The sequence below is a fragment of the Typopeltis vanoorti genome, chromosome 5 (assembly GCF_054136105.1).
Source record: "Typopeltis vanoorti isolate ZY-2024b chromosome 5, IOZ_Tvanoo_1.0, whole genome shotgun sequence".
Lineage (NCBI taxonomy): Eukaryota > Metazoa > Arthropoda > Arachnida > Uropygi > Thelyphonidae > Typopeltis > Typopeltis vanoorti.
In genome coordinates, this window is record NC_143553.1 from 83,836,635 (window position 1) to 83,849,317 (window position 12,683).

At 33.0% G+C, this 12,683-nt stretch overlaps 1 protein-coding gene across 2 annotated transcripts in view; it reads right to left on the bottom strand.

The window, feature by feature from the left end:
* The window catches only part of Kdm5 (Lysine demethylase 5), a 561,081-nt gene that overhangs the window by 499,323 nt on the left and 49,075 nt on the right, over positions 1 to 12,683 (bottom strand). For both annotated transcript variants that reach the window (XM_090393222.1, XM_090393221.1), the window contains exon 6: positions 6,715 to 6,891. In XM_090393222.1, the coding sequence (XP_090249348.1) occupies positions 6,715 to 6,891 (177 nt within the window). The remainder of the gene's footprint in view (positions 1 to 6,714; positions 6,892 to 12,683) is intronic.

Consider the following 12,683-nt stretch of genomic DNA (forward strand, 5'->3'; position numbering starts at 1 on the left):
CCAACAATTTAACAGGAAAGACAATAAAATTCATAAAAACAAGAAAGTAGGTGGCACTGAACATGGAGCAAGACTCACTTTTCATGATGCACTCAAGTCACATGATCCAGTTTTTGATTAGTCTTTGTAAGTTAATTGTATTTTTTTTAAAAAATAACAATATTAAAAAGATTTATGCATTGTGCAAAATTTTCAAGCATAATTAAGCATTAATAGCACTAAGCAATCCATGTTGCAAGCTGTAAAAACAAACTTAGGACAATACTATATTACAACTGTGCAACTGATTAAGGGGGGTAAAGGTGTTGGAAGAATAAGATATGTGGTACACTACAGTAATTAGATTGTACCAATTTGAATTTTTGTGTTTATAATTTTACAGGTTTATTTTGCTAATCAAATTTTCTACACAGCAAAAAAAAAAAAAAAAAAAAAAGAATAACTACAACGATATATGTTATGGAGTAAAAGGATTTATTAACAAAGAAATATGTTTCCACATGATATGTACATCCACAACTATCAGTGGAATCTTAGTCGAATAAATGATGGTAGATCAATCACATGCTCAAAATGAGCACCTTGTCTTTCAAGATAGGTTTCGCAGCACATGCAAAGGTTCTCTGTCGAGGGCTGTACTTATTCACAGGCACATGACTCTAGCTAGAGATCCTGAAAAATCAGAATCAATATAAGGACCAAAAACAATGAAAGGGGCCCCAGAACACTAGCGCCTTGGAAAAAGTGTAAATACGGCCCTGTCTCTGTCATCTTGAAGAAAAGGGTTAGGATATCAGCTGGAATGTACGGAAAAGACAAACAAACTGCTCACAAACATGTAGGCTTTGTCTATTTGCTCTACCAATTCCGTATGAACAAAAATAATGTTCAACAACAAACGTCTTTTCTTTCAACATCAACACCACTGCAACGGCTAAATGTAATGGTGTAGACTCTACGCATGCTCTTCTATTAATGTGCATGCAGTGAAATGGCATATCTCATAGCGTGCATACTGAAGGGGGGGTGTCAAAGTTCAGTACAGTTTTTTTTTTTTTGCGCCATACCGTATTATGAGAAAAGCACAATTAATTGTCTATCACATATATCATGTGTACTGTATATATGTATAAGGTTAATACTGAACCAAATGAACGTATGAGATTTGATTAAAAATTTATTTACTGGAAATGAGAAATGCAATTTAATTTAAATGCATGTATGATAAAAACTTACTTGGTTTGCAATGAAAAACATACATGTTTACAAACATAACTGAAGTGTACAAGATTTACTATTTTCAAGTAAAGCACCATAACTATAACCACATGTAACGGCAGCTCATTTTTTTCCCCTTCATGACTGAAATGAAAACCAGAAGTATGATGCATAGTGGAGCATGCACGGAGTGAAAAGAACATCATAATATCACTGTGAGAGAAATGAGATTTTTGGAACTCTAAAGTGGATATTTATGAATTCTTTTCATACAGAAAGGAAAGGATATCAATTGTTACGTTACCACAATGATGACAGAACTGTTGGGGGGGGGGGGTATAGCAAGTTTCTAATTACTACAAAAAAAAAAAAAAATGGTCTATAGAAAGAAAAATAAAGTTTTGAACCTTAAAGGAGATAGATAAAAGGAGAGAAGAAAATGAATTGGCTTACATTATAACTTTTGGAGAAAACCAGCATCTAAAATTGCAAGTGTTTTTGCAATTCTTTAAAAGTGAATACTGTTTGAATTAATAAATTTGTTGGCAGCTGTGGTCAAAACCTGATAGTTATTTAGATGTTCTAAAATGACAAAAAAAATTTAAATTATGCAAAGAAAATAAAGCAATGCATTTAGAATGAGGCTGAAAATTCACTTATAACTTGTCTCTATTAACTTGCCTGTGGCAAAGTGGATTTCTGGAGCCCTGTACATGAAGTCAAATTATAAAGTTCCTGGCAAGTAATCAGCAGCATGTACTCTTAGAGAATGTAAAGAAAACTTATCAGTTTTCCTACAATTTTCTTTATTTTCTCCAAACGTACATGTAAAAAGGTTGAAAGTGATGTAGAGAAAAGATTTTGGAACATAGATATATCTTGAAGATTGCAAAATGTTTTCTATGGTACTAAGAAAGTTTATGATGAATGAATGAGTATACATAAGGAAAGATTTAAATACATTTTTAAATGATGCAACTAGTAATGAAACAGTAATAACAGAAATCATCCAGGAAGATACCATTCATCAGTACATTTCATTTTTACAGAAAAATGCCATTAGAAAATGTGGGATGTCAGTGGAGTAAATAATATAAGCACTTCAGATTAAATAATATTTAATCTGAAGTGCTTAAATGTTTAGATGAAATAGTTTGTCACCACACTGAATAATTTGACATGCTTGGAAGGCCTCAGCTGATTGGTATACAATGAAAGTGCTTCTTCAATCTCTGTGTGGATATAATAGAGGAATTGCCATCTTGAGTGCATATTTTGCTCTCTTTTCCCCCTATTTTGTTCTAACCTATTAACTAATGGCAATAATATACTTTAGAATTTAATGGTGTAATTGTTATTTTAAATAATTTGACTTATGATACATGATTGTTTCATATATCTTTTATGATGTTTAAGAATACTAAAAGGTATGGTTTTGGATACATCTGGAGAAAAGGGATTTTCATGTGCAGAAATGAATTCACATAACAGATAAATGGTAATTAATTGGCAAATTAACTACAGTTAAATAAGAAATGCAGCTAATTGTATATTTAAAAAAAAAATAGTAAAATCACACCCAGAAGTTCAGAACTTACATTGCCACTGATAGGCAGAAGATGCCAAAGTTTTATTGATTTTTTAAATGCCTGTAGATTGCAGTTCATCAGAAATGTAATGGGCAGTAATAACTTGTTCAGTGCATAGAAGTAGCACAGATGAATGAAGCGAATGGGTAGTGATATAGTAAATCTTGAGTTTAACTGAAAATCTGTCTATTATGCAAGCTGTCTACTAAATTAATACTTTAATGTCAGTTTTAATGTCAGGAATGTTTAATAAAACCTACCAATTACCATCAATTTCCTGATATGCCCTTCAAAGGATGTATAGGACACTAAGATAGTACTATACAATTAACTTTACATTACTAATATGCTATAAACAATCTCCCTCCAAATTAGTCTATCAATTTGTCAATATCATATATTTGTCTTCTAAGATGCCTCTGACTTCAATCATCTAATTCTTGGTCTTCCTCTTGGTCTTTCTATCTACTATCTTGGCATCTGTTTTGGCAAGTTTTCATGTTTTCATTTTTAGCATGATTCTGCCATTAATGCTATCTGTTCATTCTAGTTTCTCAGACATCTCGTATCTATTTTATTTCTAAACCAACTCTGATGTGCACAAGTTAAATTGATTTAAAAACTGCTGTATACTGTTAGTTTAGTGTTCTGGTCAAACTTCTCTTATTCCATATAAATTTATTCAAATGACTCATAACCACACCAGCTTTCACTCTTCTATCTATTTCTATGTTTCATTTTCCATCTTCACTCAAAATCGGGCCTAAATAGTTTAAATATTTTACTTGTTTTATAGATTCTCCAATGAGAATGCAGTTGAAGTTTTCCATGTTCCCCTAATTTTGGTTTTGGCCTTTTAAATGCTAATTTTCATGTCAAATCTGTTGTTCAATTTAGTTAAAGAATCCTAGCTATTTGATAAAATTGCAATTATAGCATTGCAAACAGTTTTTCTTTGGCTCTTTGTCATATGCATTTCCCAGATCAAATACAGATCCTTGTTATATTCCTATGATTTCCCCACTATATATATATGTCATAAAGTGAATATCTAATCTTGACAACCTCTATTTGGCCTAAATCCAGCTTGTTAAAAGGTTTTCTTCCACAATTTTTCTTGGCTTCTTCTCAAATATTCCTTGCATAAATCTTACCTAGAAGATTTAGTAGAGAAATTCCTCCAATTATCTGGAATTGGACCCTTTGACCTGGTCTTTTGGATTATGCAAATTAACCACTAAAAAAAAAAAGCTTTTATATCTTCATGTTTGAGCATCTGTGGATACTCCACCTGCTTTTTCTTCCTCAAGTATTGATATGTAATCCTGAATGCATTTCCTCTTGAATATTTTTTGCCACCGTTCTGTTTGCTTATTTCATTTAAGAAGTCTTTCAAAGCAACTACTTCAGATATCAAGAATATTATTAGTTTCACTTCTCATGTCAACTGTATCACTACAGATTGCTTTCTGAATACTCTTTCCTCCATTTCTAAGCTTTTTCAATAGTCCCCAGAACGTTTTTCCCACCTTTCTAATATTTACCTTCTATATTCTTATCAATGTCTTTTCATGACTTCTGTTTAGCTACTTTTGCACATTATTTTGCTTGCATAGATTTTTCTATGCATTGTGCCGCTTTACTTACTAGGAATTTGATATACTTTCTTCTTTTCACAAGATCCTCTACTTGTGGCAGAATTCCAATTTTTCTATTCCTGCAGACAACTTTGCCATGTCTCTAGATGAATCAGTATTTTCTTTGTAGTTTCTTAATGTCTCCAAGATTTGGTTCTTGCTTTCAAACTTTCATTTTTTCTTGAATACTATTCATATAGTTGAGCCTACAGTTTACTTTTGGAAAGCTGCTCAACCTGAATCATTTTTTAAAACTGTCATTTTTTTCAATATGATATTTATTCATTTTGATCCCAATGAAATCTAAGTGATGATCACTTAGTTTCAAATCATCTAACTCTTATCCTAAACCAGAATGAAGATATCAATAGTAATGGAATTAGAAATGAAATTTCAAGGAGATTGAAGCATCTACACAAGATACAGAGTAGACAGTGATGACTATATGCCACAAAGTGAAGCAAGTTGTTAAAGAAGGTTAATCAAAACCAATCCAATCTCACATGCATAGTGTACAACCAGAAAGAAAATCAAAACCCAATTTCACAGCCTATGAGCAGGACAACAGGATGGTAATTTGCTCATGAGACCCATGGACAGGAGTTATCTGAAACTACCTGAATATTTCAAAACTTCACAGAGAAAGCTACATCCATATATATTCACAATCATCTTTGACTTCAATACATTGGCTAATTTCCAAGCTGTAAGACAGAGTTCCAGCAGACTAAGCAGATGCATAATAGGGATTGCCACTCGAGCACAGGTTTTGTATATGATTGGGAATATAGCATCAAAGCAGAGAACATTTTTGGTTTCCAACTTTAAGGATTTTTCTCGTCTCCCCATCCTCTTTCTCACTAACAAAATAATGTCAGAAAGGTCGATTAAGTTATTTGGTAATCTTATTTAGTCAGCTATATGTGTATGGGCAGAAGCTCTGACTAATGGTTTTAAAAATGCAAAAATTGTAAGTGGATGTGAGGTTTACCTTCGCATCTGGATTAGTTATGTTTTTTCAAAAGGGATTATGAGCTATAACATATAATGAAAAGAATGTTGAATTTGAGTAATTTTGATGGTTCATAGTAAACACTGCTTTTCCTATGAACTAGCTTCTCCTTTTCTAAAAACACCATGGATAAAGTTTGAGAATTCAAAGGAGAATGAGGGATGAAACGGCTTATGACAGTAAGATAAATTTGTCATTAGATCAGAGGCCTAAAAAGCAATACTTCAATGAGGGGGAAAGTATAGCAAAAATGAAAAAGATCACTCAATTGGCAATGTATGTTACAGCGCCAAATGACATGAGACTGAGAATGGTTATGGAGATATGTTGCTTTTAGATAGAAATATGAAATCATGATCAGAATTGGCTCTAGGAGAAAGAACATCCATAGTATAAAATCGAAGGAATATCAGATGAAAGATCTTAAGCAGTTTATTATATAAAACAAACCACTACTTGGAAATAAAAATGTAAGATACAGATCACACTTCTGTAGTATAGTGAAAGTTCTACTTGTATTATTTCTTTAAAGATCAAAATATTAAAGTTAACAAGACTAAGAACTATGCAGCACTTCCAACCTTCCAAAGATGGCAACCCTTTTCAGAAATATTTGTCTAAAACATTTGCTATCTGTTTGAAAAGACTTACTCTCAGAGAGAAACTGGGATTAGAGAATGTTGAATACTGTAGTGATATTGCTCAGAGGTAAAAAGAAGCCATATTTAAATGGGTGTGTGTACATTTAAAAACCACACCATGGATGGGAACATAACTATTATGTAATACTTCGAATATTTCTTACATGATTTTTAAGAAATCTAGTGAAGTCACTCAACAAAAGAGGACAGGATTTTGCACAACAAATGAAAGTTATTTATCTTATAATAATACTACTACCACCACCACCACTACAGTTCTCATATTTTCTAATGATCACTGGAAAACAATGCAAAAAAGCCAACAGCAAATGTAACGCATGCAGCAAAAGACTAGTTTGTACCTTAAGACAACAATCTTCATTGCCAAAAACTGTTGACATATGTGGGTAGCAAAACTTTGTTATATTTCATTAGTTGTTTTTTTATCCAGTTAGCTATAAAGAAATTTTATTTCTATCATAGAATTGATAAACGTTTTACAAGGTGTTAATTTCCTCAAAAAAAGGAAGAAACATCAAACAAATATTCCCTAAATGTTTTCTAGAAAGAATAGTACCATAAACCGTAGAAATATTAATATAAAAATTGACACTTACTAATTCACTTAAACTAGCTCCATTTTGAAAAATATCATAAGGATAAAGAATTCTTTCATAGTGCTGTCGAAGCAATGACCCAATGCTGCGGCCTCCTGGATAGCCCATCCTAGCAGCTATACGTGACCATTTCCTCTCACGAGTAACCACATCCATTCCTCCTTCCTCTTGAACCACCTGAAATGGATTCATTTTAATAATTATATCTTTTTATTTCTAGCAGATGATCCAAAGTACCTCCAGAGTCTAATGACTTGATTTAAACTAATACCCAGAAGTTACTAGTTACAATAAACTGCTATTATCTAATACAATTTCATGTTTAAGCCATGTTTGAAGGATTTTACTGATCTGATGGCTTTTGATAGTTTTAACACCTTTCTGTGTTTTTAAAGGCCTGAAACTAGGTGACCAAGAGGAAAATTGAACGTAACTGATTGACACAAGATCCAATCCTCAATTTCTTGTGATGCAATCCCATTGATAGGTATCCATCTGAATAACAAATTAGTGAGGATAACCTAGTGAATTAGAACTTTAAAAAAATAGTAAAGTGATTGATGATGCAGGCTAGGACATCACTCAGTTAAACGAAACCCCCCCCACCCATCACCACCACTGTTGTTTATCGGGAAGCTAGGGTAAACAGTGAAACTTCAGATATTAGAACAAATTCAAAATCAACTTCATCAAAAAAGAAGTATCAACAGAAAAGAGATGAAAGTAGCAAAAGAGATAGAAATACCATATCAACAATAATTGCCATTATCTAGTGAAGACAAAAACATCGATGCTAAACACAATATAAACTTCTTGAATGGCAGGCAATTTCAAGGAGAGTGATGCATGCAAATTTCAAAATGGGAAAAAGATTTGTGCCTATATTCTCAAAAAAAGGTTACAGTAAGGAAGAGTAGTAGTTGATTCATTAGAAGGCAATTGACCTAAAAAAGCTGGTTCTTGTTGGACATCAAAACAGCTGAGTAGGAAATTAATACCAGACAAACGTTTGGAGAAAATATGGAGAAAAGAGCAAAGCTAATAACTGCATACGTAATAAATAAAATGACAACAAACGTAACTACCAAGAACCAACAACATACTATGGAACATGGCAGGGCAATGCAGCCGTGAAAATTTTCACATTAAAAAAGTAATACCTGGTCTTGTCAAAAATACTGTTACAACTTTCACACATCCCTGAGCTGCCCACAGAATTGCACGAGTCTGGTTCCATTAGTGGTGCTGTGCACAGCCAACAGTTGCATGTTTATCAGTAGAGAGAGAGAGTTGTCTAGCTGTATGGGTTAACATGCAGTTGGGAGATTATGAGAATGATGTAGCTGTAATTGCACTTCACAAGGTGGGAATGTAACCACCTATTATTTTCAACAAGCTAAAAATACTTGGGATCAGTAAGATTTATGTATATTGGACTATTAATCATTATAATGATATAGAAGACATGACTGCCAAAGAACAGATCGACCATGCAGTATTACAAGGGCTGTGAAAACAACTGCTGTCATAATCCTGTGAGAATGCAGAAAGTGATGTTGCAAAAGGTAAATGTTTCACAGAGAACGATGTCATGTATACTAACTAATGAGCTGGGGGGGGGGGTGAGAGCCTATTGTCATTCTACTCAACACTTGTTAACATCATAACTTATGTGGCAGAGGGTGATAAAATCAAAGGCACTTCTCTGGCAGTACATGAACAACAGACAGAGATGAGAAGATTTTCACCACTGAAGAATTGTTTAACCACCAAAACGATCGGATACATGTCTCCCACATGAAGCCACTTATGCTTCCAGGAATAACAGATTGATTTCTTAAATTTCTTTTTTAACTAGTGAAAACATGTAGTAACTAACACTATTTAAAACTGTAAATAAGTAAAAAAGTGCAGCGAAGCATATATTAAATATAAAAAATACAAAAGAAAATAAACAACATTATAAGAATCTTAAAAACAAAACTGATAAAATGTGCATATCTGCCAAAAATAACTGGTTGGAGGAAAAAGCAAAACTGTGCGAAGAAGATAATAAAAGAAATGATAATAAAACGGTATACAAAATTATCAAAGAATTAACTAAGATCTATAAAGATAAACCATTAACAATGAAAGATAAAAACAATCTAGAAACTGGGTCAATACAAAATATTAAAATAATTTGGAAGGACTACTATCAAACATTATTTCAAAAAGAACAGGAGGAGGAAAGTATAACAGAAAAGATGATATATGAAAAGGCACCACCCATAACCTCAGCAAAAATTATAAATGCAATAAACCAAATGAAAGCTACAGGTAAAGATGAAATATCTATAGAACTATGGTGGTAAGGAAGCCATTAATTTCTTAATGAATTTATTTAATCAAATTCTTTATACTGGAGTAATTCCAACTGACTGGAAAACAGGAATTATTGTACCAATTCACAAAAAAGGAGACAAAAGAATATGTGAAAATTACAGACCCATAACACTCTTAAGTCATAGTTATAAACTATTCATTCAAATTATACAAAAGAGAACACAGGTGCTTACAGAAAAATCACAGAGGAAAACCAAGCAGGATTCAGGGGCCACATAGATCCACTATAGACCATATCTTCACCATGAATAATATAGCAGAAAAATATTGGGAATACAACCTGCCCATATACTGTTGTTTTATAGATTTTAAGCAAGCCTTTAATTCAGTTAATAGAAACAAATTGATTACTATCCTAAAAAACGTAAAAATGGATTCTGATATTTTAACATTTATTACAAATTATTATGGAGACACCAAAGCTTTTGTTAAAACAAACAACATTAAAACCGAGAATTTCAAGAGTTGAGAAAGGTGTAATGCAGGGATGCCCTCTCTCACCTCACCTCTTTATCATCTTCCTAGAAGAAGTCTGTAAAACCATAGCTGATGAACCAGGTGTAAAAATCAAATAGTACCAACATTAATCACGCGGATGATATCATTATTTTAGCAGATTCTAAACCACAGATAGAAAAAACTATTAATATTTTAAATGACTCTTGTAAAACTTATGGTATGAAAATAAATCTTCCTAAAACAAAAATAATGAAGATAGGTAGAGAAGAAGAAAATATTTCTATAAATCTTGAAAATCACCTGCTAGAACAAGTTAATAAATATGTTTATCTTGGCAGTCTTATATCTAGTAACCTCAACAATGTGGAAACAGTAAAACACAGGCTAAACCTAGGTTGGACCAACATGAATAAACTAAACAAAATATGGAAAAATAAAAAAAATCCCAACGAGTCTAAAATTAAAATTATATAAAATAATTATTATCCCAATGGCTACTTATGCTTCAGAAGCCTAGAGATTAACTCAACAACCAATCAAGAAACTTCAAGCATTTGAAATGAAATGCCTCAGAAAAATTAATAACACCCACTGAATGCAACACAAGACTAATGATCAAGTCAGAACAGATTTAAACTTCCCAGATAATATAACAGACACAATCATTAAGCATCAACTGATATGGTTTGGTCATATTCAGAGAATGTCCCATCATAGACTCCCATATTTAGCTCTGAATGGATATATAGAAAGAAAAAGACCTAGAGGCAGACCAAGAAGTACTTGGATAAAGTTGCTGAAAGAACATTCACATCTACCCAGCTATAGAGTCATGATTGAGATGGCTAAAGATCGCAATAAGTGGAGAACCTTTCTTCTCAACCCATTACCAATCGGATGAGATGAGATGATAAGAAATAAGTGGCAGTACCAATGTTAATTTCCTCCACTTCCAGTGTAATGGATAGGTACTTCTTATTTCTTACACATTATAACCTACACATCAAATATTATGCTTCTTAAAGACCTTATGCTCCACCACAGAAAGGAGATCACAGACAAAATCCACTTGGGATGAGATGTACTCCTCATTTAACAGTTACCTAAGAAATCTAATTCCAACATGGATTTGACACTTAGGTTAGAAATAAAGCAGATGATTCAGCACAAATGAGAATTCCAAGGAAAATTGCGGGAATGAGCTAATGGCACCAATTACAGTATCATATTAAAAAGGTCTATGAAGCAGTTCCTATGAAGATAGGCTGAAGGTTTGATGGTTACAATATTTAGATAATAGGTAGAAATAAGGGGATACTGACAGAAACTTAAATTAATAGACATATTTCATGGAGTAGAGGACAAAGGAATTCTCTGATACACAAGGACAGAAGAGGCCAAATGAATAAAAGGAGGCTATCTCTAAAAGTTGTGTAAAAGTATGTTAACACGGGGTGCAAGGACTATGAGTGGAATGGTATGACAGAGGAGGTCGTAAGTGCTCTGTCAGTGAAGAAGTTCAAATGTGGGTATGATAAGCATTATGTTATAACAATGTAGACCTTCCATAATGAGCTGAACCAAATGCAGGTTTCCACATAATAACATTCAAGAATGTGTTGTGTAAACAAAATCTAAGATAGTATGGTCAGTGGAACAGAATGCAGAAAGAAAGGATTGGCAAAGCAACTGTTTAAAGCAAAAATAATAAGAAAACACTCATGGAGTCAGAAGTATTTAATAATCGCAATGTAAGAACTAATTAAATCACAAACCACAGAAATAATAGAATTTGGTAGAAAGTTGACTGTAAATTAATCATGAATTAGAATGCTATAGTATCTCGTACATTCCTTGAAGATACATATCACAACAGACCTACTTGAGTGTGTATGGCTCAGCCAGATTAGTAAAAACTACATTTCATTCTCAAGTGAAGTTCTGAGACTCCAGATTTCACTTTACAGAATGGCCTGTAAAGAACTCAAAAACTGTGTATAAATCATACCTTTTGGTGGTGGTTTTCTTTTGTGTGTACAAATGCAAGCTAAATGGCATGCAGTTCAGAAATCCCTCGATTAGTGCCCCCTAATGCGTTCTTTAAAACAGGCGCATTAATTGAGTATAATAACCTATGGAAAAAAGTATAATTCATTCCTCAAATTTCTTTTTTTACCCTTGATTTTTTTTTATAAAAGAATTAGGGTATGTCTCAGGGCCTAGTTTAAGGAACACTATGAAGCTGAAAGACAATAAAGCATATTCAAAATATAAATCTATTATTCTGACGGGCATTCCGTTTTCTTTTTTTTCATACAACTGCCTCTTCTGCAAATTTTCCTGCTTCTCTCTTCACAAGGGCCAGTCTCTAAGCATTGTTACTTAAAAGTTTCGGTTGCACGAAAAATATTTTAAATTTGTTTCTGTAAAATCTCTTTGGGCTTGTCAGTGATTAAATTTTCTTCCTATTCTTCAGGATCTTCCCACTGTGCATTAGCAAGTCGGAATCATCCAGTTTCTCAGAATGAGATTTAATTAACTTAGATTCATTTGAAAAGGCTCTAAAATCATTTGCACAATGTGGAAGAATGTGCTTCCTAATGGATCACATATTGCTAGTAGTAATTTCATTCGACTTTATAACCAAGCTAAGATTTCTCTGATTTAGCCAGAGAAGTCTCGGAAGGCATTGGCTTCCAAAAAAAGGCCAGTTTCATCAACATTAAATATTTGTTGGTCACAATAGCCCCCTTCTTATACAATTTTCTTCAAATCTCTAGAAAAAATTGCAGCCACCTTCATACGCACTTGCAACTTCGCCTGTAATTCATATTTACATTTATATTTTGTAGGCTATTTCTCAAACCACCCAGCACTAACGTGGAATTCTTCTTTTCCATCACTGATAGCCCTTTCTTTCAAGGTTGCAAAGAGACTTAATGCTTTGGATTTAATAAGGTCGGTTCTTAGCAGGATCCATTTTTGGTTACAATCTTTGATCCGTGTACAAAGAAGTCTCCTAATTCAATTATTATAATACTTTGTATTCAGCAGCTCTGCTTAAAATTGCTCTCATAGTTGATTCACCATTTTTGTGTTCTTGTCTTAGGTTTGCTCCGGACTCG